The sequence below is a fragment of the Chaetura pelagica genome, unplaced genomic scaffold (assembly GCF_000747805.2).
Source record: "Chaetura pelagica isolate M959 unplaced genomic scaffold, ChaPel_1.0 scaffold141, whole genome shotgun sequence".
Lineage (NCBI taxonomy): Eukaryota > Metazoa > Chordata > Aves > Apodiformes > Apodidae > Chaetura > Chaetura pelagica.
This window is the reverse complement of record NW_009952059.1, coordinates 1,531,671-1,556,018: the sequence shown is the minus strand read 5'-3', so window position 1 is coordinate 1,556,018 and position 24,348 is coordinate 1,531,671. Positions and strand designations below refer to the sequence as shown.

The following is a 24,348-nucleotide window of genomic DNA, read 5'->3' as shown; positions in this document are numbered from 1 at the left end:
CAGGGGGAGAACTCCCTGGATACCTCCTGCTACTGGTGCTGTCTTGGAGCCGAATTGTGGGTTGATCTGAATTCTCTGTGGTCTGAACTGATCTGAATGATCCAAATTGTGAATCGATCTGAATGAGCTTTGGTCTGTCTGATGAGACCTGGGGCTGTTCAGTCTGGAGAAGAGAAGACTGAGAGGGGACCTTACTCATCTCTATAAATATCTGAAGGGTGGGTGTCAGGAAGAAACCAGTCCCCTTTCAGTCATGCCCTGTGATAGGACAATGAGCAATGGGCACAAACTGGATGGAACAAAGGAAGTTCCACCTCAACTTGAGGAAAAACTTCTTCACTGTGAGGGTGACAGAGCACTGGAACAGGCTGCCCAGAGAAGTTGTGGAGTCTCCTTCTCTGGAGACTTTCCAGACCCATTTGGACATGTTTCTCTGTGACCTGCCCCAGGTGTTCCTGCTCTGGCAGGGGTGCTGGACTTGATGATCTGCAGAGGTCCCTCCCAACCTCCTAACATCCTACCATTCTATGAACCTGACCACTGTGTTGCTACAGTAGCCAGCAGAGTGTGGACGCTGGGAACCTGAGACTTCCAAAGGACAACTGGAGCACTGCATTTGCAGATCTTTTGAACTAACCAAGTCCTGGCTTGGCTAGATGTTCCCTGGTTCATTATGGAAGTTACCCAGTGCAGGACAGAAATACCTTGGCATTAGAAGCATCCGGATCTATCTTTTTTCGTGGAGGAAGTGGAGGAGGGTTTTGAGGTTCATCACTTAGTTTAGGAAAGCTACCCCACGAGCTGAAGAAAGTCTCTGGAGAGAGAAAAGGCAGATATTTTACTGCTTGTGCAGTATCTGAGGAACACAGGCTAGAATATTGAGCCAAACTAGAAGCAACTCAAATAAGCAGATCTTTGTGCTCAACAGCAACATGAACCATTAACTTTGGTTTTATGAAATTCTCATTAGTTTCTGTCATCAGATATACACCTCACAGAGCTGTCTCCTGTTTCCAGTATCAAAGGTATGCATCAGCAGTTAGCAGGCAATGCTACAGGACAGAAAAATAAATCTCCTCTCTGCAATCCTCCCTGTATTGCAGAATTTACTCTCCACTGACCACAGTGCCTACAGTTTGCCCTCAGTTACACTCTGGAGTGGAAGTTGGTTCTTTCAGCCAGAAGCGTACATGTTCAAATTGAGACATTTAATGGCTTTAACAGGTCTGCAACACTCCTAAAGCAGGGGGATTATACACTGAACAGAACAGGTGACATTAACTCTTAGAGAACTTTCAGACATTTCTAATCCTTCCTTTTTTACAGAGGGGAGGAAAAATCCTCAAAGTCGAGAATCAACACAACCCTTTTTACAGAGGGGAGGAAAAATCCTCAAAGTGGAGAATCAACACAACCCCCTAACCTGTGTTTTTTACTTCTGTTACTCATTTGGCTGTTCCTCTCAGAAGTGCACAGAGCTCTGTAATGATACATGAAGCACCTGTGCTCTCCAGTTTGCAATTTTCATCCTAATATGACAAAGTGTGTGTGTCTGTAATCAGGGAGTAAAAAGAGAACGTGAAGACAGAGATGAACACAGATCTCCCTCACAGCTGTGGTACAAAAGTACCTCTTTCCCAGCAGAACAATTATTTTCACTAAGTGGTAACATGAAATTATCAAGTTGGTTCATTTGTAGCACAAGTCAAACAAAATAACCATCAAGGCCATTCAAAATAGAAGCAAAAATAGAGCCTGGGAAAAAAACCAAAACAACAAACCAGCAAAACGCGACCCAAACCAGACAGCTTTTGGACTTTACATTCTTTACTGGGCATTTGATCTGAAAGCTGTACCAAAAAAATCCTCTCACAACCCTAATGAATGCAGCCCATTTTCACCCCAGATTTCAGATTTGAATTCCTATCCAGCTCTGCTGAAACCACAAAAAGCCAAGTTAAATGAAACATTAAGAGAGTCACGGTACTCACTTGACTGCGGCAAACTGACGGGAGCGAAGATGCTGTTGTTACCTGTTAAATGAGAGAGCAATTAATGACTTTCCAGACAGAAACCTACACAGAACACATGCTTGGGAATGACCTCAAAAACCACCATGATCTGAAAAATCACCATAACCTCCAAGATAATTTACTTACTGCTAACAAAAGTTCTACTTCCCTGTGTAAAAATCTCAACTTAAGGAGTATTAAGTTAAGGAGTATTAAGTTATTCTGGAAATTAAGCCTCATTACTCTCCTCTGTTCTGACACCACCACGTTGCTGTTCACTTCCCCTGCAGCCCAAACTCCCTCAGCTTTTGCCATATAAAAATGAGTTAATCACTTTTGCCCCCCACCAGGCTTAAAGTGCCTGCCAAGTCTGCAGCCTGCTCTGAGCAGAGCCAAGACCTGTCACGCGCTGCTTTCATGACTGAGGAGCTGCTCCCAGCTACAAGCAAAGCTTGGGAGAGTTATCAGTGCATCTGAGCTGATAGTGTCATTTTTATCTAGGCTGCATTTCAGAGTGGGTTTCCTGACTATCCCCACTCCAGGCATTTTGTTCATATCTCAAGACAGGATGTGAACAGGATTGCCTTCAAAGAAAACTAACCCAGAATCACCAGAGCATGTTCAGGTCACAGGACCACACTGGAAACATGGGCTGGTGTGGATGCCAGGTCCTCAGAACCATTTCCCTCCATGGATGTGCCATAGGTGGTAAAGCAAGCACATCTCACGGGGACATCTCCCAGAATGGATTTGCCTCAGTTTCAGTTGGCCAGAAGACTGGAAACATCACTTGTTATTTAAGTCCTTACAGCAGGGACTTCCAAACCACAGCACACGTAACACTGACACAGGAACTTCACAGTCCACAACTACATTTTGCAACTTTTTTTTACAAAGTCTAGCAGATGCACCAATACATTTTGGAAACCTGAGGGTCAGTAACAACAACAACAAGAACATACTGCACATTTACCATAAGAACTGTTGAGATCAATGTCTAAAAACACACTGAACTCTGAGGAAGCAGACACTGGTGGTGTTGATGGTGTGTTTGGAGAGGTCGGTGCTGATACTGTTGATTCATGCTCTGCTTCAGTGATTCTACTGAAGCTGATCTTACTGGGTTCCTTTTCCAGTGGCAGTGGATGGCTTCTCAAGGTGCCAGAGGTGGAGCCATGTCTGCCCGTATTGGGCCTTATCCCAGGAGACTTCAGGGGGTATGTTGTTTTTCTAGGCTGGAGAAAGTAAACCTGGTTAGTCCTGGTACCATTTCAGAGAGCAAAATCACCAAGTCTCTGAGATATTTAAAAAAGTGCTTCTCACATAAACATTAAGTGGTGTTACAACCTTTCTACAACTGACCTGAGGGTCAGTCTGTTGTTATCTATATAGCAGGAATTTACTGAAAAGTTAAAGATCCAGCTTAGTATTTTTTTCACAGCCTCATTTTTTTTTTTTTTCCCACAGCTATGAAGAATGAAGAGTCAAGTTTCAGATGCTTGCCCATCAGGAAAAAACACAGTGAAGGGCAAGTCAGAACCTTGGGATAGAGAGTTATTTCACAGGCCTCCATAGGCCTGAGGAAGAGGCTCAGAGCACCGCAAGACACGCGCTGTTCCTGCACCACAGAAGGTCACCAGGCCCCTACACGCACCCAAGATCAAGGACAGACTCAGACACTCATTTTGTACATCCTCTGGGTTAGCCAGGACAAAATTCTTCATTCACTGGTGTGAATGAAACAAACCCCATGAAACTGGGGCGTGACACAGCACAGATCAAAGCTGGTTCTTTGAAGATGAACCACGTTCCCATCCTCCAGCAGCGTGCGTGGCTCCACCCCCAGCAGCCAGAACTGGCCTTTCCTGAGGTTCCAATAAGATTGGCTAGTTTGGAAATCATGAACTGTATAGAATTCCTGCCCAGCTGACAGAGTGTCAACATGGATATCTGTTTTTAGAAAATATTTTAGAGAATTTACTGTAAGCAGAATTTTTTATTTCCATATTTGTAATACCATCTTGCTCATTCCTCTAACAGGAGGAGGTTGATAAAATGCTGTGAAATTCCCCAAAATTAGAGATGTCTCCAGCTACTCTGAAGTATAATTACAACATAGAAAAACCAAGTGTTGAGAGAGTGATTCTTCTGCTTAAAAAAGAACCCTGGCCTCCAGTAGCTCTTTTTAAACAAACAAAGCTGCTGATCCTTTGATTTAAACTGCATTTTGTTCAGCAAGAAGGTTGCACATTGTCAACACTTCAATTTTTGCAACAATGCAAGATATTTAGACAGAAGAAAAATAGAAATTAACTTCTGCTTAAAGAGAACATAACACATTAATTAGGTGGAAACCCCCTATTTCAATTAATATTAATAGCTGATTTCTTGACACGGTGAAATGAGGAATGTTATTATGTGTTCTATTAAATGACTAGATGGTGAGAACCCCAAATTTAAATGGCAATATTTTAGGATTGGGGGGGGGAAAATGTTAACTCTAAAATAAGCCAAAAGCTAGCAAGTTTCAGTAGTGACAAACCCCTGAAACAAAAGCATTTTTAAACCGAGTTTTGCTGGAACTTCATTTCATCATATGGAATTCTGAAGGAAACATATATGGTTTATTGAGTGAACTATTCATGTTCACAGTGGCCAATGGGCTTTAATTCTTTAATTTGCAGGACAAGACTTACAAATCTGGGTGGCTGCTTGCAGTTTCGAGGTTCAATTTCAAGTGACTTGTTGAACAGGTAGTCTGTGAACTCTTTTTCTGGTACCTTCCCCATAGGATTGAGATTTTCGAAGAATTTCTAAATGAAACAAGCACCAATAATATTTGAAAAAATAAGCACATGCACAGAATGTTAATAGAAATCCAGCTTTTCACAATTGTGAAGGTTATTTCCAGGGAAAACAATACATAAGTGCAAAACAATCTGGCTGTAGCTGGAGCCAGCGGGTGAGCTACAGCTTTTCCAGTTGTTCTTTCTGCAGCACAAATACCACCAGCCCTCAAACTCAGTGAGCTTCTGGGCTTAAGAACACTGTACATCTCTTAAGTCCTTCCCAGCAACTAAACACACCATGCAAGTAACATCCTGGAGAGCAGGATGGTTGCCCATTTAATTCTCCATGTCACCAACATGGGCTGCAGAGCAGTCAGGGAATGAACAAGGCCCAGAACACAGAATCTAAATAAACAAATCCCCACTTCTGGGCAGTCCTCTGCTGTGGTACTTTGTTGTCAACTGTTCACCCCTTTTCTGAGGGTCACTGCTCATGCAGGATTAGGTCTAATAATACCAGATTATTTGGCAATGTCTTGTTGTGTACATTATTTTCCCCCTCCTACTCCCAAACCAGGTATTTGATGTTGGATTACCCGAATTTCCGGCTCTATTCGTAAACAGTAAGGCTGGTTTTGATACTGCTGAATTTCTCCTGTAATTTCAGCCACTTTTCTCCTCTTACTGAAGTTAATTAATTCTTTCCCTTGTCTTTTAAGGAAGTCAGGATTCCCTTCTTCTGTCTTCAAAATATTTGTTAGGTAAATTCCTGATAAAAAGAAAAGCCTTTTTAAAATTTCATTTTCATTCCAAGAGCTGATTTCATTCTTTCTCATGCATGATACACAAGGCTGAGCACAGACAGACCATTTCCTTTAACACTCCAACAGTTTATTAGCTGCAAAGCATAAATCAAGTCTGCTTTTTACACAGAAAGATGTATTGTTGAAAGAAGACGTTTTATTGCCTTCACATGAGATCCTGAGTTTAGTTAAAAACATTTTCAGGTCACTGCCATAAAGCCATCACCAGTGTGGAGGCAGTGTGAAACTGAGTGATGTAATCAGACCAGTATAATACCAGTGAGCTGTGTGCTAACCTAGAAAAATAAATTGTATGTAAAATACACTAAACCTTTCACCTGACCAAGTAGGAGGTGTCCCTGCCCGTGGCAGGGGGATTGGAACTACATGATCTTTCATGTCCCTCCCAACCCAACCCATTCCATGAAGTCTAAAAACATTACAGACCAGGAAGGCAAAACCCACACATTATACTGCAGATGTTTTAAGAGCTAAACACAACCCTGGACAGTTCCAGCAGCATTAACACATCTGCATCACTCAGCTGAACTGATCATGCCCACAGTGCAGCCTGCCCTGCTGCTACTTACCAAAGAAAGGCACACAAGGTGGGTTGATTGACTTGAGCTTAGCTAGGTACTTTTTAAAATGATCTTGACTTAATTCTACTGCTTCATCCAAAACTTTTTTTTTTCTTTCCTGTAGTGCCTAAGTTGTCAAAGGAAAATAAAAAAAAAATAAAAAAGGGATGTGAGTGTTCTTAGTGGCATGGTTAGCAAAACCAAGGCAATTCCTCAGCTATCTCAGCAAAACTTAGGAAATGAAATTCAGATTTGAATGAAATGTGAATTGTGAGTTTTAGCAATCCCCTCCCCATTCCCTTGGACCTCCACATTTCTGGTGTAGGTAGGAAATGCTGCTCTTAAAGTGTTTCAAGTCTAGGATTCTCAGCCCTGGGATCCTCCTCTTTCACACCCACCCAATTCTGGACTGCAGCAATAGGTCCAGCTCAGGCCAGTTCATGAACAACAACTGACTGGCCCCAGACTTTCCTCTTCTTGGGCTGAATGCACATGAGAAAATATCTGCAGAAAAGCTCCACTTCCCATGAGATACCCTTTGAGACAACCATGTTTTCTCATACAGAACTTTGAACATCTCACACTTGTTTTCTTCCATCAAAGCAAGTGTGACACGGACACTACGCATTTCACTTCAGAAGTGGGTGTGATACTTTGCTGGTGCATGATTAATTTTTTTCAAGAGCAATGCCCAAAACTTACCTCGAATGTGTGATCTAGTCTGTACACAGACACAGAGTTCATTGCACTGACAATCTCCAAAACACCATTGAAATTATTCAGGTCTTGAAAAACCTGCAGGATTTCTATGATCCTGCTCAGCACAGCCACTCGCTCCTCAAAGTTCTCTGTTTCCACAATGCACCTAAAAAACATAATTTGAGAAACCCTGATAAATAAAACCTGGCTTAGTTCCTAGATCAAGATTTTCCCAAGCAAGAAGGGTCCAGTACATCCAGCACGCACAGTCTGGCTCTCTCTCAAGGACCTCAAGTACAAATTGATGTAATCACATCTTACATATGCTCAAGTTGGAAAGCCAAGAGAGGTTTTGGCATCTCCTGTGAAAGAATAAAGCAAACCCCAAGCGAGATGCAGGGTAAGCAGGGTGACTCTGGTGGCCCTGGGCAGTGGCATTTTTAACCCCCTAGGGTGGATCCACACCCACAAGCTGCTCCATCCTTCTGATTGCAGCATTGGCCATGACCTCAGCAGCACTTAATCATCTCACAAGAGGAGGGAGAGAGACTAAGATTAAGGGGACAGACACAACAGTGTTTTCATCAGAGATGTAGAAAAGTGGTGCTGAGTCCTGCACTGCCTTCAGCACCTTTTTGATGTACTGCATGAATGCATGTAGGACCCATGCTGACCCAGTGGACATCACTGGAAAAAAAAAATCTTCCAGTCCCAGGAAGTGGGAGCAGATGGAATTGCCATGGCAGGCAGCCCTGAACCACAACTGAAATGGCTGCAATGCCCCACAGCCACCTCAACTCCAGGCAAGGAATTCTAGCAGAATGTTTCTCTCTGTATCTCAGGAGGAGTTAGTGCCACAGGGCTATCACCACCTGTACTTACTTTTCAAACCAAAGAGTGAGATTTGTAGTGTGACGAATCATTTTCAAGAGATTTGGGGAGTTAATTTCCTTATCTTCTTTAGTCCACACACTACCAACGAGTTCAGAAGGCTGCACTGCCCTGATAATGACAAAGCAAGATGCAAAAGAATGTTGAATACAACCACGAATTGTATGTTCCGTGTTTGCATTAAAAGATTATTTCTTCCCTTCATCATGACTTGGCATTTCACAAATACAATCTCATCTACTGCAGAACAGTTAAAGTAACTTTTTGATGAGTACTTGACTATAGAAGGAAATACATTTCTATCTTAATTGAAATTGGCATTTTTGAATAAGCGTTTTCAGATTAAAAAATTACAAAGGACTAAGTTGAATTTCCTGAAAGCATAAGAAAGCATCTTAAAGGCAGTTACAATTTGTTGTTTTTAAATGGGAAGCTGAAGTTCTTTGAGCAACCTGCTGGAAAAGTGGTCTATTTCAACAACACATCTGCTGTGACTGAGGCACAAAAGGATTCTTCACCTTTGAGTTTTGCAAGACCATAAAGAATTCCAACCCAGCAAAACCAAGCTCTCACATCAAGGCTGGCTCTATCACAGGTAACAACTGAGCTAGCAAACAGCAGAGCATTTTTGGCACCAGACCAAAAAAAACCTCTTCAGAATTACATTAGAGGACCTTGATGTACCAGTGCTCAAGTCACATGCACGTAACACCTGGGCCTTTGCTGTGCAGCTATCAAGGACTGGAGCAGAGACCATCGTGTTCTCTCTCTATGCTGCAACAAGCTTCTCTTAGTAATTTAACACTAAGTTTCCTTTTCACAAAATGACAAGTGACCATTATCTACTCATAATATTTTAGTGTCCTTCTTGTACTTATTTAGGTTGTCACAAGTCTGACATGGAGATGAAAAAACCTTTACTTTTATTTTGCCTTGCATATTTTCATCTTGAACAGATGGCAAGAAAGTCAAGCAGACCCACTTTTGACTGATTCTACAAATTAGAATTCATTCTGAGTTGACATAGGGCTGCTGCAGAGGGTCCAGAGAAGGCCACAGGGATGATCCAAGGGCTGGAGCAGCTCTACTCTGGAGACAGGCTGGGAGAGTTGGGGTGTTCAGCCTGGAGAAGAGAAGGCTCCAGAGAGACCTTAGAGCACCTTCTAGTGCCTGAAGGGGCTCCAGGAAAGCTGGGGAGGGGCTTTTCATCAAAGAAGATAGTGATGGACAAGGGGTGATGGTTTTGAACTGGAAGAAGGGGGATTTTGGTTGAACATCAGGAAGTTCTTCAGTATGAGGGTAGGAAGGCACTGGCCCAGTCTGCCCAGGGAAGCTGTGGCTGCTCCATCCCTGAAGTGTTGAAGGGCAGGTTGGATGGGGCTTGGAGCAACCTGGGCTGGTGGGAGGTGTCCCTGCCCATGCAGGGGAGTTGGACCTGATGATCTTTAAGTTTCCTCCCAGCCTGATCCATTCTGTGATTCTTGCTCCAATAACCTCAGGCTTGTGCTGTTCAGGCCCTACCTGTACAGGTCAGACTCCAGCAGTGTCAGCTGACGAGCTATTTCGATGGGGTGCAGAGTCATCAGGTCCAGTGTCTCGCTGTGCCCCACACGCCAGATGTGCCACTCGATGGGGGGGGGTGGGCTCTCAAAGGTGATGTTGTGGCTAATCCCATTTGCTTGAGCTTTCTTCCTCTTGATGATTTTAGCAATTGATTCCACCCACTTCTTCATGGATTTTCCTGCAAAACAGAAACCGTTTAAAAACCTCTCTTTAAATACCATAGAATCACACAGAATCCTAGGGGTTGGAAGGGACCTGGAAAGCTCACCCAGTCCAACCCCCCTGCCAGAGCAGGGTCACCCAGAGCACATCACACAGGAACGTGTCCAGGCACGTTTGAATGTCTCCAGTGAAGGAGACTCCACAACCTCTCTGGGCAGCCTGTTCCAGTGCTCTGTCACTCTCACGGTAAAAAAATTATCTTAACTGACTTTTGATAACTTCATTAAACCAACCCCCCAAAAACATGTACATGTGCTCCAAAATCTGCTCTTCTGCAGGCAAATTAATTAGGTTTGTAGTTCTCCATTTCTTTTTCTTATGAGTTCTTGCACCTGTATCAGTTGGCAAGTGCAGACATGTGAACGAATTTTCAGGTGCCCAGTTGCATTTAACCAATGTTTGCAGGCAGTTTTGGGGTGGGAAAAAAGTGACCCTGTATACCTTTTATCTTACTTTTTCCCCCTCAGCTGCAACCATCTCCACTTCATTAGCTTCATCTACTTAAAGGAGACAAACTAAAAAATTAAACTTGCTGTACACAAAATGGTGGACAAGACCTGCAGGACCTTCAGCAGTTCAAGACAAATACCCTTTAAGAGACTTATCAGAACTGGATGATTCCTCTCTGGTCAGTAATGGAGACTTCTGCAAAAGATAAACTACCATTCTCTGAGTTTGTCCCAGAATTATATTGCCCCATGTAGGGTCTGGCATCTCAAAACTGAAGTCTAGAACTGCCAGGATAATGACTAAAATTGACATGCCAGCACTGCTGCCCTCCACACAGGCTGCTAAAAAAACCTGGTTGTTTATAAAGGATTGGTCCAGAGGAGGTGATACCAAATGGGTCAGGTAGCTGCTCCTAAAAGGACAGTGATTTTCAGAAGTAAATACACTTAAGTTAAATACAATGCTTGGAATAATGTTTGATAGCTGTTTAGGCTCAGGCCAAAGCTTGCTCATGTAAAGGAGAGTCTCATAAACAGCTTGATTCCAGGCATCATAATGACTCATGTGTGTAAAGATATTCTTATGCCTAAAACCTGTCAGGATTAGACCAGCAGGTTGCACCAAAAGGTGGCAGAACAACAGGAGCACCCATCACCATACCTCTGACACTGGAAATAAACGTCTCCAATCTCTCTAGGAGCTCCAGATCTCTCTCAAAGTCGTAAAAGTGGTGCTCGACCCAGTGACGGAAAACGTTCAATATTCTGAGAAAGGAGAGAAAAAAAAATGCAAGATTATGTCTTGTGTTTCCAGGGCTCATCCCATGTAAGCACTAAAGACAATTGCACAAAAGCTGAGTTACAGGTTCATGTATTTGACAACAATCAAAATATGATGGACAAAGGGGCAGAACAAAGACCAGGCACCAATCACCACAGAAGTCCCCTCATTTTCCTGCTTTAGCATAGAAACAGTTTGGTGGTGTTTTACATCTCACATAAAGGATGTTACTGTTGAGGTGGTTTCAGAATAGGAAAAAAATGTACCAAAATCTGAGAAAACTTGTATTTCTGATGTGATTTACTGATTGTTTTTCTTTTTTAATAAAAAAGCTCCCATTTGTTAAGAAATAAATTTGTAATTGCTTCTTTCCTGCACAAAAACTTCAGCTTAGAAGTTGCTGCAAGTATGCTGCCCTACTTTGATAACTTCTTAGTTACACAAATGGCTGTACTAGTTCCTGTAACTCCTCTGAGGGTAGCATTAAACTCTTGAGTTTTCTTTATACTTTATTAAACAGATCACTAATTAATAAACCTCTAAAAAGTGAAGTGCAACTGCTCTTCTGCCTTCTACTCTTAGGATGTATCAGAATAAAAAATGGCTTTGCCTCTTCTTCAGGTAAACAAGTTGAGCTTATACCTCAAAAGTGTGAGTTATCAAGGTGCCTCATATCACCTTTCCTAAAGAGTGAGCAAAAATCTCCTGCACCAAGCAGTACAACAGATTTTCCCTGTGCTAATTTAACAGGATGATGGGGTTAATGGAGGGAAGGAGGTGGTTACAGTGAGATGGGGTTACTCCTGCCCCACTGCCTTTGCAGAAGTGGCTCAGCTGTGTACAAGTGCTGCTGAACTAACTTGCCTCTCTGTGCAGCTTGGGCTGTTTGGGTGAACCAGTGCTAATTGTGTCTCAGATCAGTGTTCCTGGTGGCTCAGCCCTGTGGAGTGGGGGTAGAACATCTGAGGGGTCAGGGCAGACAGCTGATTGTCATCTGCCAGTCTGTTGTGAGTCAGAGCACTGGAAAAGATGGCTGGTTCAGCTCAGTCAAATGAAGGGTCTATGTGAATACACAGAGAATGAAATAATTATCCTCTTCCTGGTGTGTAAGTTAAAGAATAAGGTTTATCCCAGGGAAAAATGGCTACCCAAGCAGGTCATTTAGGCTGGAAATCAGTACCTGTCAAAGGAGTGACGTTTGGAAACAAGTTCCCACCAACAGTAATACAGGATCTTATCTAATCAGTCTTTGCCTTTGAGATACCATGGCAGGAATACTGCAAAAACAAGGAGGATTGCCTGGTTCTGCTGACTGCATTTCCAGCTTGTTACCTCCTCTTTCTCATGACCTCACATGCCTTTACTCCAAAGACATCACCATTGCCATGCCTGTGCACTGCACAGCCTGTCTACAGTGCTTTCTACAAAATGGGATCAAGTGCTGAGGAGGGAAGGAAGCAAAGAAGGGAGGAATTAGCATCTTCACATTCTCCACCTTCTTCCCAGATGTTAGACCTCTCTGAAGCAGAGGGGCAATGCTACTAACAGAACTCAGAATTACAAAGTGCTGGGCATACCAGCCTAACAGCTCAAATTCAGACACCCATGTTCAACTGTAACACAGTTAAGGGTTTCAAGCTACTAGAAACATGTAGTGTCTCCTAAATTCAAAGATTAATTATAAGCCACAGAAGGGCGTGTGTTAAATAGCAGCTTTAAACCACATCTCTCATCAAGCAGGCATCTGTAAAGGGATTCAGCTCACCAGCCACAGCACAAACTAGACAGAGAGTAGCTGTCATGACAAAATGATTCCTAATCTCTCCAACAAGGAAAGAGAGCAGAAAGGAAAACCAGAAACCCTGGAAACTTTGGAATGGGACATAGCTCAAACAGAAGATATGAAGGAGTGCTAAACTGATTTTGGAAATAAATAGCACAAAAAAGGAGTTAATTGCTGCCTCAAACTTTTCTACAGGCTCCAGTTCATTGGTAACTCCTTGTCCTGCTCAGCCAAGGCAGGCAGCAGAGCTACAGGAAGGTGCATCTGTGCTATGCAAAGGGGGCACTGCGAGGAGGTCCCCAAGGAACCTCAATTCTAGTCAATAGAGGAGATTATAACAAACAGCAACAAAAGTAATACAACAATATTGAAACAAGACGATTGAAATGTCACAAAAGCCCCTTCTGTGCAAGTTTCTGTGGAGAGGTTCTGTACACACCTGTGTGGATGGATGCAGAGAAAGCTAACAGAAAGCAGCAAGCTGAAACCAGGACAAGTACATGCTGAGAGGCAGCCTGTGAAGCTCTCCTGAGAACTGGTAACTCTAAACTGGGAACACCAAGGGCCTGAAAAATCTGTTCAAGGTCACGAGCACACACCAGTTTGAAGGTTACACTGAGGTTGTATAACCTGGAGTACATCCAAGAGGGTGGTGGCAGCTGTATCTCCACAAACACTAGAGTATTACAGACAAATTTATTTTTAAAAAATTATGAAAATGGGGCTCCTAAGTGACTTTCTGAACACCCACCTTGTAGGTACTGGTGTGTCAGTATGACCCTTCACTTGGAATAAACTGCTGCTCCAGACAGGTAACTATGAATGATTGTGGTAAGGCAATAACTGAGGGTACTGTGCATATAATTATCTGCCACTAATAGTAACATCTTGATGCTAATAATAAAAACAGTTTAACAAACAGAAGTTGTTCTAACAAGTATAGGTTGTGAACTGTGTCTCCTCCCAGCTTGCTCCTGTTAGGGAAACAATTAGCCTCATTCAGGCTAGAAATGCTTAATTGTTCCCCAAGTTAGCTTGATCAGCAAGACCTTGAAGATCCACTGCAGCCCATTGCAATGTGCAGGACAGACAAGAGTCTCCCTGTCTGTGTGCAAACACATCAACAGGGCTGGGAAAGGGAGTAAAATACCAGCAGGACTGAAAAAAATGGAAACAGAGAAACAATCTTGATAGGGCCTGTTAACAAGGAGCCCATTGAGAGGCAGTCAGCAACACTTCCAGTTGTGCATCTCTCACCCACAACCCTGCAGCCTTCTGGTGGGTGGGATCACAGCTGTGCACAGCACAGACCCCAACTGCAGTTGCAACAACAACAGAAGTCAGTGTGACTAATCAGAACATGGTTTGGGCTATTAGTCTGGTTGCAGACAGTGCTAAGTCCCTACTGGACAGCATAGCAGTCTCCAGAAGAGATTACTGTCTCCAGAGTCACTGTATAATCAGGGGACTAAAATCTGGCTTGAACAGAACAACAGGAAAAGCAAACCAACCTGAGCTGCACTGGCTGGACGTATTCCTTGCGGAATCTCTTCAGGTCTGCACTGATGGGCTGCTCCCCCTTCTCAATGGCCAGCCTGTCTGCTTCAGTGGGCTCAGGCTCTGGGATTTCAAACCTAGGGAGAAAACCACCAAAAAACTGATGGCAATTATGATAAAACACAAGCCTTTAATGTAGGACATGAAGAGCAATTGCATAAAAAAAAAAAAGAATAGTTTAGCATGGTGAAACTCCAGCACTCCTGTAATATCCAGTTTGCCTGGAATTCCTTCCTGCCCTGGCTGGGCACTGCTATCACACCCTGGTAATCACAAGATGTCTAGACTAGGATATAAGGTTTTTAACTACCTGCTAGCTTGATTAAGTGAAGATTAAAAGAAAGCTTAAGAGTGGCTTTATCACACTGTATTAAAAAGCTGTTTACATTTAAGAGTCTGTGCCTTTCCAACCAACTGTTATGAACATTTCCGTTCTGATTTGCATGGAGACTCAGGAGTACTCAAACACATGCTCAGGATCAAGTTAAGCAGCTCCAAACATCACCACCCCACAGCTGAGGCACACCAGGTGCTCCAGCACTTAATTCAGGCAACTAATTCAACACGTTGGGAAAGGAAGCTTGCATGGAAAACTTCCATCTCTTTACTTGCTTTATGAGCTTCACTAAAACATGTGCCATACGGCACTGAGAACCCGAGCTGGAAAGGAGCAGGTAAGGGCAGAAAAGGAGCAGGTGAGGCCAGAAAAGGAGCAGGTAAATGAACACGAAGTCCTTTAATGTCTTCAGAAAGGATGATCACTGTGCTTACCTCTCAATCAGCAAGCTCAGCAGTTCCTGGGGCTTGCAAAACGAGCGGTATGTGGTAAGGAAAGTACGGACAAAATTAGGATCTGTGAAGATACAGTAAGGAAATGACTGAGTGGGGTTTTTTTACTCAATTGCAAAATACCATAAATACACACAGAAAAAAGCTTTAAGTGCAGAAAATACACTAAGGTTTTAAGTTAAGCACTGCTATTTGAACAACACCAGAAAACAATACTGCTTGTGAAACTTCCATACAGTTCTTCGAGGCATTTCTCCTGTCGCATTATTCAACTGCCCATCCTCTGCTCTCTCAAAAACTCTGTCCCAGTCTTGGCACATGGAATGCCTTATGCTCCCTGAGTGTGCCCATATTCCATGGTTTCAGAAATACCAAGAAAACATGGTAGAACGAGGCTGTCTAATCCCTGGACATAAAAAATCCCTGTAACGCTCTGTCAAGACGCTGGGCTTACCTGTTCTGAAAACCTCTCAAGCAGTGGGGACTGCAGAGCTCCCCCAGCACACAGCAACCCTCCACACAGCAGGGGAAAGATGACATGCAGCAGAGACCTTACAAAGCAAATACCTGCAGCAGCTCTAGAGGTTGCATCTCCAGGAGCCACCACACCTCCCTCCTGCTGCTCCTCACCTGTGGTAGGTGTGTTACCAGGAGACCTGCCTTTCCACAAACCACCAGGTGTTTTATTGGGCCTTCTCTGCTGCAGTAGAAGTCTTACAGGAAAAATGTTGTTCAACTCTTTTTATTTCACTCCCTTGTACAGAGTTTATTAGCTCATGACTGAGCAAACTGATAAAACCTTTTACTATGAGCCAGGAAGGGTCATCACCTGGTCCTAATCCCTGATATCCATGCACCAGACCCTTGTAGCAGCAGCAAGAAGCTGCCTGGGAGCAAATGAATGCTGAAATACAGGAAAACCAGGCCTGGAGAAGTGCATGTGCATATGCTCTCTCAGAAGAGTGAATTTTGAGTTGTTAGAGGAATTTCTTTTTTTTTTTTTTCTCTTCTCTAAACAGTCTTGAACCTGTCAGCAGGAGGGGCAGGTACGTCACACCAGCAGTCTTCAGAATCTGGGCAGTGAATTTCTCCCAATAAACCCATAACAGATTTAGACAAACACTGCTTTTAAGAAGGCTTAAATGCCCTGCAGAGCAGGGCTCCACATTTTTAAGGGATCCACGTGTAGGAAAGTGCTTGCAAGCTAAAAGTAGTAGTGCTGTCACTCTGTGAGAATGCTGCTGAGGTTGCACCCTACTTCTGCACTGGCCTGTTCTGCTTCCACGTCACATCTACCTTCACTCTTCAGCATTAGTTATGACATTTTAAAAGTAATCTTCCTCTTCCCACTCAACAGGCAGGGAGTATCTCTGCAAGATCTGCAGTTCCCTTAAACTGGGGGCTGCTACCCTGCTCTCTAACCTGTGTAAGTTTCTTTATATGATTTTTTAAATGACTCGTATTTTGTAAATGACATTGTCAAGAATACAGCAAAGATAAGCAATGTGCTACAGATAGTGGCTTATGATACAGATGCAACAGTTCATTAACCCTGCATCTGCCACCTCACATGGCGTCCTGATATCAACTGGGGACTTCCTGGACATGCCAGAAGTCATTCTGGGAATGCAGAATGCCCACTTCAAACAAATCTGGAACCAACACAAACCTACCGTAAAGTGACAGTTTATAAAAATCACATCTTGACCTAAATATAAAGGAAAAGCACCAGCAAGATCTGCTGAGAGTCCCTCCTCATGCTGTTAGTCATCAAACTGCCCTTGTGGAGGCTGAGGGAGAGGATTTTGTTAGTCTTGGCTGTAAATACTGCTTGGAAAAAGGAGGCAGAAACCCAGGAGGTAATTCTTACATTGGAGATTCCCAAGGCCAAAGTGATAAGTACTTGCACTATAAAAAGTGAAGTTCTGCTAGGAAACTAATACTCAAACAGACCAGTTCATTCAAGGAGAGAGATGAGCTTACAAGCCACCAAAATCCATCCCATCTCAGAAATGGACAACTTGGGACTCACAGACAACACAACTACCTGCATACCAACTAGCTGCCTCAATTCTGAGCTTCATTGTGGGAAATGCTCGTTGGTTTTTTTGTTTTTGTTTGTTTATTTATTTATTTATTTTACACAAAGCTCCACACTATCTAGCCTTAGTTTCACAAAAGAGACTGACTTAAATACCAGGCAGTTTTGTAAAAAGCACACAGGAGACCATCACTATTGGAGAAGTCTTACAAAAATTGCACACCACATCCATCCTCGTGTCAGCTTCACCCCTCCCAGTGCCTGTTTTTCATCCAAACCTAAGATCTAACATTTTCATCAACATTAGCACTTCATGTAACTACTTCAAGCTTGCACCTCTGTGACTCTAAAGCAGTATTCCACAGGAAATCATGAAGAATGCTGACTGTGATTTGCATCCTTTTCTACTGAGGGATGTCACAAAGCGGAGGGTTGAAGTATAATACAACCTCTAACCTTCTTCTTCATCCACAGTCACACAGACTCTAACAGCCCCACTGCCTCACCCATAATAGTCTCAGGAAACACACTAGTGGCTCCTATTGGATTGCTAGTATTTTTTGGGGGGGAGAAAGAGAGGCTTGCATACCCAAACTATTCTTATAGCTTTGCCAGCAAACCCAGTTGATTTATTAACAGATAACACGTGTGGGTTTTTCTGCAAATGCTTTACATTTAACTATGCTCAGAATAAGACAGGCCCAAATAAAAGATAAAAGGACTAATTTCATTCACCCATACAAGCATGACCTTAAAAACTATATAGATAGAACAAATGTACAGGATACCTGCATACATGTGGTATACCTTGTCTGCTGTTTATATTCTTAGTAGAGATGAGTAGGAGGTGAAGGTGATAAAATCTGAGTGTCGTTTTTTTAGTGTTATCCTCCGAGTCTTCCACCACAAAACGATACACGTTTGGGCTGGGCAACCTCAGGGGCTGTTCATTTTCTTCCTGCAGTAACACTGCATCCAGCATCCGATCCAGCGTGCTGCGATACTGGAGGGAAATCAGAGCAGCCATCCAGTTACTCTTCTCTTCAGCCGACTTGGCAGCAAACAGAATACTGTTCTCATCTTTAGACACCAGCTCAAAAGCATGTTTATATTCAGGCGTGTCATCTTTATCAATGATCTGTATTTTCCTCATGATGATCTTCTCCTTCAGCCTGTACTCTGCGTTGCTGTAACCGGGAAGCCGGGACTGACCGTGGTTGGTTTTGCAGCTGATCATTAAACCATCGAAGAGGAAGATGTGGCGTTCGTGTTTAGCTCCTATTTTTGTCAAGCCTCCTTCCATTATGAACTCATTACAGCACTGCCCAATATCTTTGCCTTCCCAGCCATCAATGTTTTTCTGGATTTCATTCATTTTCTTGATGGCCAAGTGCTTGCTTCTTATCTGTCGGTTATAGAAGCGACAGACTGGCTCCCTTGAAGGGATGAAAGAAAAAGTCATAATGGACACCTTCCCCATTTGCCATCCCAGCAGACCCAAAACATCTGGCTAAATTAATGGTTCATATCATTGTCTCTTTGTCTTAATTATGCCCTAACCCATGTTTACTGCTGCAAATAAAGCACGTGCACTGCTTTGGCTGGGGAAAGAGCAAGATATTAAACATTACCCCCACAAGTGGACAGTGAAGGTTTTGGGCTGCTACTCCATTTATAATGAAAACTGGCATAAAGACATGCCTTGAAAAGGGAAAACACACATTATCTAACATGAAAAAAAACTACAATCCCTTCCATATAATTTCTCTCCCCCTCTGCCACCTTAGGGAAGGTAGGGGAGCTCTGTGGATGATTACCCAGGCCGGCGTCTTGGGGAGTATTTGCTGTAAATGCGTTCCATGCTGCACTGCAGGTTCAGGAGAGCAGTAATGGCTTGTTTGAGGCACTCCCGGTCCTCTTCATCCTCACTGCACTCCTGCAATTGCTGGGACATAACAAACATTTTCTCTTTCAGATCTGATTTACAGAAAGGTAGAAAGACGGATGAACACTCTTACACAGCGTTATCTAGGGTAGGCAGCGAGTCAGTGACTCAATGTAATGAGTTATTACTAGAAGCAAATTCACAAGCTACGTGTGTAACTAAAAACATTTGTCAAATATTCAGGAGAAGCCAACAGATACTTAGCAGGAGAGAGGAGGAGGGAGTTTAGAAAGGTAACCCTTTCCCATCTTACCAAGGGCCAAGGCTAATTGTCAGACACTCTTTTTCCTGTTATCTTTTCAACAATGTCCTGTTTCACAACTGATTTTATTAAACAGTTTGGAGGTTTGAAATAGCTGAGAATTAAATGCTGGTTTACGTAACTATGTGTCACATTCCTTCAATGACTCAATCTCAAAATTTCACAGCAAATTTAAAAGATGGAATCACAGACTGGTTTCGGCTGGGAGGGACCTAAAGATCATCCAGTCCCAACCCCCTGCATGGGCAGGGACACCTCCCACCAGCCCAGGTTGCTCCAAGCCCCATCCAACCTGCCCTTCAACACTGCCAGGGATGGGGCAGCCACAGCTTCTCTGGGCAGCCTGGGCCAGGCTCTCACCACCCTCACAGCAAAGAATTTCTTTGTAATGTCTGACCTAAGTATCTCCTCTTCCAGTTTAAAACCATTACCCATCATCCTATCACTACACACCCTGCTAAATTACCAAGATTCTCTCTTTGCTTCTTACCAGTCTAAATTCTGCCACCTTCAGCAAACTCATCTATTTCAAGAAAAAATGTCAATTTTGTGTGATGAAAACTAACATAGCAAAAAAAAAAAAAAAAGAGTCTGAAATTCAAGATGTGCTACTAATAGAAAATTGTTCCTTAAGGTGACCACTCCTAAAATACTACTGATGTAAGTAAGAGAGATTTTTCTCTTTAAACCCTTTCATGTTCAAGATCACATTATTTTTTTTAAAGAAAACCCAAACAAAGAGTGCTGGGCAAAACCAAGACAACATGCCACGCAATTCTGGATCATCTCTGTTTTTATCTCCATACTTTAAGAGAAATCTTACTTACAATCACTCAGCATGGCAGAAGCCTTCTTTTCCTTTCCCCACTACGTTCCCTCAGCAAGGATATGTATCTTCCTCTAAAAGTAATTGAGAGAACAGGATTTGACCAGATTGGTCCATTCCCCTCATGTAATTTAAATTACTAAATATTTTATTTTTCACATGCCAAACAACCTCCATCTTCCCTACTGGAGAAGTGAACATTTCATGGCCAAAAGTTTCTGGGAAGTTTATGAGCTGAGGAACGGTACAGGGAAGGGAAAAATGTCTATCTCTGTGGAAACCCTTCTTTTCCTTCCTGTCAGCCACAGAAATGCAAAGAACATGAAGATGGAGTGGAAAGATGCAAAACCCTAGAGATAGGAAAAGCTCCTGAGTCTGATAAATACTCCTTCTCCTTACATGTCCTGAGCAGAATTTCACAGAATCACAAAATGTCAGGGATTGGAAGGGACCTCTGGAGATCATAAAGTCCAAACCCCCTGCCCAGAGCAGGACCAGATCAGCATGAGGAAAAACTTCTTTACTGTGAGGGTGACGGAGCCCTGGGACAGGCTGCCCAGAGAGACTCTGGAGTCTCCTTCTCTGAAGACTTTCACGACTTGTCTGGACATGTTCCTGTGTGATCTGCTCTAGGGGATCCTGCTCTAGCAGGGGGTTTGGACTGGATGATCTCCAGAGGTCCCTTCCAACCCTGACCATTCTGTGATCTACCTGGCACCTTGCTCAGGATCTGGATGGATTACGTTACCCCTTGATTCTTCACGCTGCATTCAATGAATAATGTTTCCTGGAATTCTGGTATCAACGAACATGTTTATGAAAACATACCCAGAGCTGGAACATCTGATGAAACTTTAAGCTCTCCTCTACACTGCCAGCATTCAGGTGTTCATGCTTGGAAATGTCAAGCACGGTGTTTTAAACCTGAATATTCTTATAACCAATTAAAGATGTCACTATCAGAATACGTTTGGGTTACCTGTTTGCAATACCTAACAGCTTCTGATGTCTACCTCTATTTTTTCCAACGAGACACTTCTATTTCTTTAGCATGACTTCCTTCAGTCCTTGCCATCATCAGTCATCCCGACACAACCCACAGCAGGTTCACCTGCTGTCGATACTTGAACAAGCCATCAATATTAACAGTGACACCAAGGCCTGCCCTCTGACTCAGTGTGTTCAAAGGTTACTTCCTGGTCACCTCTCTAGGGCTACTAACCAAAAGCAGACAAACCAAACAACTCCCAAAATGGGGGTCTCTAAGCTGCATCCAACCCTTGTGCCTCCTGCTTAAGCAAAGAGGAATCTCCGCAGTAGATCCTGCTTTCAGAGGCTGCACAACCAGGTTTTCATCACACCAAGGAGAAAAGTTCTACAGCCTTAAAGAATTTTCAAGCTTTCCACAATTAATTAGTTAATTTTACTTTTGCTATTTTGCGAAAGAGCAATCCCTTGCTCTCCTGTAAATAATTCATTATCTTATTTATCTCCCAATTCAGTAGGGGATTTTTGGTGACTTCCTTTAGGGGTCACAGTCTGTCTTAACTTCTCTCCCTACAGAAGCCATGAAAATGTGACTATTCTGTTGCTTTCCTGCTTCCATTCTTGCTAGGTTTTTTTCAACCACCGTTCCTACAGACAAATACATCAGAAGCAGTAGCAACAGGTTGAAAAAATACTTCATCTATCCCTAAAAACACAGAAGTGATGTTTCAAAAAGCAGAGTAAATATAGGGTGTTTTCAGACCAAAACATAAAATTCAAATTTTAAACATCTGCTTTTTAAAAGAAATGTTAAAACATTGGAGTGATCACAACAAGACTTTATTTACCATCACTCACTCAGGGGTATTTAAGATTTCTGCTCTATACTCAAAAGGTTAGAAAGATTCAAGACAGCCAAGTATCAGCCTCTGCAGCTGAATTCTAATTCTATTCAGAAATCATCGACACTGTGGGAAATGGTCAAATTCCATAATTTTCACTGCTTAAGATCCCTATTTAAAAAAAGCATTGCCCAGTATTCTCCTTCCTGCAGCATCCTGCTGCGTTATCCAAGTTAAAAACAAATAAAAGAAACAACATGTTTCTGCACGACATGCCAGACTTTATTCTTCAAACAAGGTAATTTTAAGACACATATAACCTGACCTTATCAATATTAGTTGCAGTTATGAGCTGACTCAGAGCCCCCAGGAGACAGACAATTGCAGCATCACAGATTTAAGACAGGCTGTCAAAACCAAACTGCCTTCTCTGGGCCACAGCTTCAACTATAAATAGTAACCAGCCTTTCCTGTCGCTGAAGAAAAAACTACCAAGTTTGCATGCACAGCATTGAACCTGAAGTTCTGAAACCACACCAAACTCTGCTCAGGAAGGGACTTCTGTTCACATTCCCCAACAAGTGGACAGACACTGGGCAGCTTGCAACATCAGCTAGAGGTTGTGATTCTCCCCAAGCACTATGATTTCATTCCTTAATTTCACACTGATGCACTCCACTTCCCTGCTTTCAGACACAATGGGTCATTAATTACCCTGACCTCCAGCATCATACAGGTCACTAATTCAATTATGTCTTTTAAACATGAAAGACCATCATTTTAAGAAGTTCTAGAGAATTATGGTAGTCAACTGACCATTCCAGAAAGGGAAGTTACACTATTTGGAAAGAAAGACTATTCTGGAAATTATTCTTACAGAAACATAAGATTTATGAAGGCAAATATTAAAACTATGGCAATATAAAGTTTCTGTTCTCCACTGAGATGATACAGTAATCAAGAGAAAATTTCACTGACTCTTGGGGTTGTTTTGGGCTATTTTTTTTGTCTTCTAAACTTACTAACAATACAAATGCTTCAAGTCTTAAAATCTATTGAGAATACTTGGATTTAATCTTTTCTACAAAATACTGGTAAGCTATAGATTGGAGATATGTGGCTCCTGGGTCAAAATAAATCATCCTTATTTTACTTCCCTAAATCAGGACAGGCAAAACAATTACAGCAGACAAAATGAAAATTAAGACTGAGCTTAAAAAGAGAAGTAGGAAAAAAAAAGTGCCAGATATTAACTACAGACCTGGCCTTAAAACAACTGCTCTTTTTTGGCTTGAGATTCTTTTGAGAAAATTTTCTATTGTATTATACATAAATTCTATGTTGCAAAGTTTCCTTTTCTTCCTTCACAGAAGTAAGTCCTGTGCAATCCAAAGGAAGAGCACACACCACACCTTACAGTGCTGGTATCACTTTTGACATCAGGAACTTAAAAGTGTCATTTGCTGTTGCTACTTCCAAAACATCAGCTACAGTCATAGGATAGTCACACCTGTGTCACTGAAGCATGTCCTAGTCAGTTGATAATTCACTTACCCTTCTCAGCATTCTAAACTTTCCCAACACAGCAGGGCAAACAGAAACTTTTTTTACATTATCCTCAGCTACTTGAAATAAAACCCCTCCATCCCAAATATGTGTCAAGATTTTCTACAGCCACACTACTTTTTTTCTGATCCACAGATGATGACAGACCTCAGATGTTACATTTCTGCTGACTGCTGGCCTGCCTGCTCTGAACTCACAGCAAAAACATGTGCTGGTAAGCAAAAAGACAGAGGCTCAGTTACTTTTTGGCTTTTAGCTGTTCTACCCAAGGGAAATATCTACTGATGTGAAACACCTTGCAAGTGCACATCAGAATGAAGTATGTGCAAATGATCTGTGGTCAAACCAATGCTCTAAAACAAGTTATGCCTCCACAGGCAGAACTGCTCATAAATACAGACTAGATGCCAACCTAAACAACTCCTATGGCAAGGCCCCTGAAATATGTCATACAGGAGTAAGTTTTTATCATCTAAATATGAATTCCATAAAGCCTGAAATTTCATCAATGTCATTTCTTAGAAGAGAGAAAATAAGGAAATAATAGTGCTTATTTTTATTCCTCCTCAATATGAAGGAAGTGTGGTGTACTGTGAAAAATGGTATTTTATGCTGTATCTCTTCCCTTTAGGACTCAGGAAAAATGATTGAACATTAAGCACACAGGATTCTGACTCTGCTGAAAGGAAGTGCCTCCCCAAGCCCCAAAATCATCAGTTGAGCTGCACCTGGAGTGCAATTTGAGACTGAAAAGACTGAGCTCCACTATGCTTGGCTTTTCATGGACAGATACAGAATTCAGAACTCACAGCATGAAGAAATGAGATCTTCAGATCACGTTTTAACTATATTAGCACTCAAGTTCAATAAAAGTTTGTCTAACAAAATACAGTCACTTCAGATATTCTTATCAGAGCAACAGATACTTTTCAAAATTTAAAAAAATTATTTTACTTTTCA

The 24,348-nt window shown here is 42.4% G+C and overlaps 1 protein-coding gene across 1 annotated transcript in view; it reads right to left on the bottom strand.

Annotated features, from left to right (window-relative positions):
- SOS2 (son of sevenless homolog 2 (Drosophila)) overlaps nucleotides 1–24,348 on the bottom strand; it is a 43,178-nt gene that overhangs the window by 450 nt on the left and 18,380 nt on the right. Inside the window, exons 9-24 of the mRNA XM_010004355.1 lie at nucleotides 18,778–18,905; nucleotides 17,768–18,396; nucleotides 16,593–16,627; nucleotides 14,902–15,008; nucleotides 14,085–14,207; nucleotides 10,671–10,774; nucleotides 9,297–9,516; nucleotides 7,767–7,886; nucleotides 6,888–7,050; nucleotides 6,195–6,312; nucleotides 5,398–5,570; nucleotides 4,709–4,825; nucleotides 2,986–3,247; nucleotides 1,992–2,033; nucleotides 705–814; nucleotides 24–163 (exon numbers count right to left, since the gene is read on the bottom strand). Coding sequence (XP_010002657.1) covers nucleotides 24–163; nucleotides 705–814; nucleotides 1,992–2,033; nucleotides 2,986–3,247; nucleotides 4,709–4,825; nucleotides 5,398–5,570; nucleotides 6,195–6,312; nucleotides 6,888–7,050; nucleotides 7,767–7,886; nucleotides 9,297–9,516; nucleotides 10,671–10,774; nucleotides 14,085–14,207; nucleotides 14,902–15,008; nucleotides 16,593–16,627; nucleotides 17,768–18,396; nucleotides 18,778–18,905 — 2,591 coding nt within the window. The remainder of the gene's footprint in view (nucleotides 1–23; nucleotides 164–704; nucleotides 815–1,991; nucleotides 2,034–2,985; nucleotides 3,248–4,708; nucleotides 4,826–5,397; nucleotides 5,571–6,194; nucleotides 6,313–6,887; nucleotides 7,051–7,766; nucleotides 7,887–9,296; nucleotides 9,517–10,670; nucleotides 10,775–14,084; nucleotides 14,208–14,901; nucleotides 15,009–16,592; nucleotides 16,628–17,767; nucleotides 18,397–18,777; nucleotides 18,906–24,348) is intronic.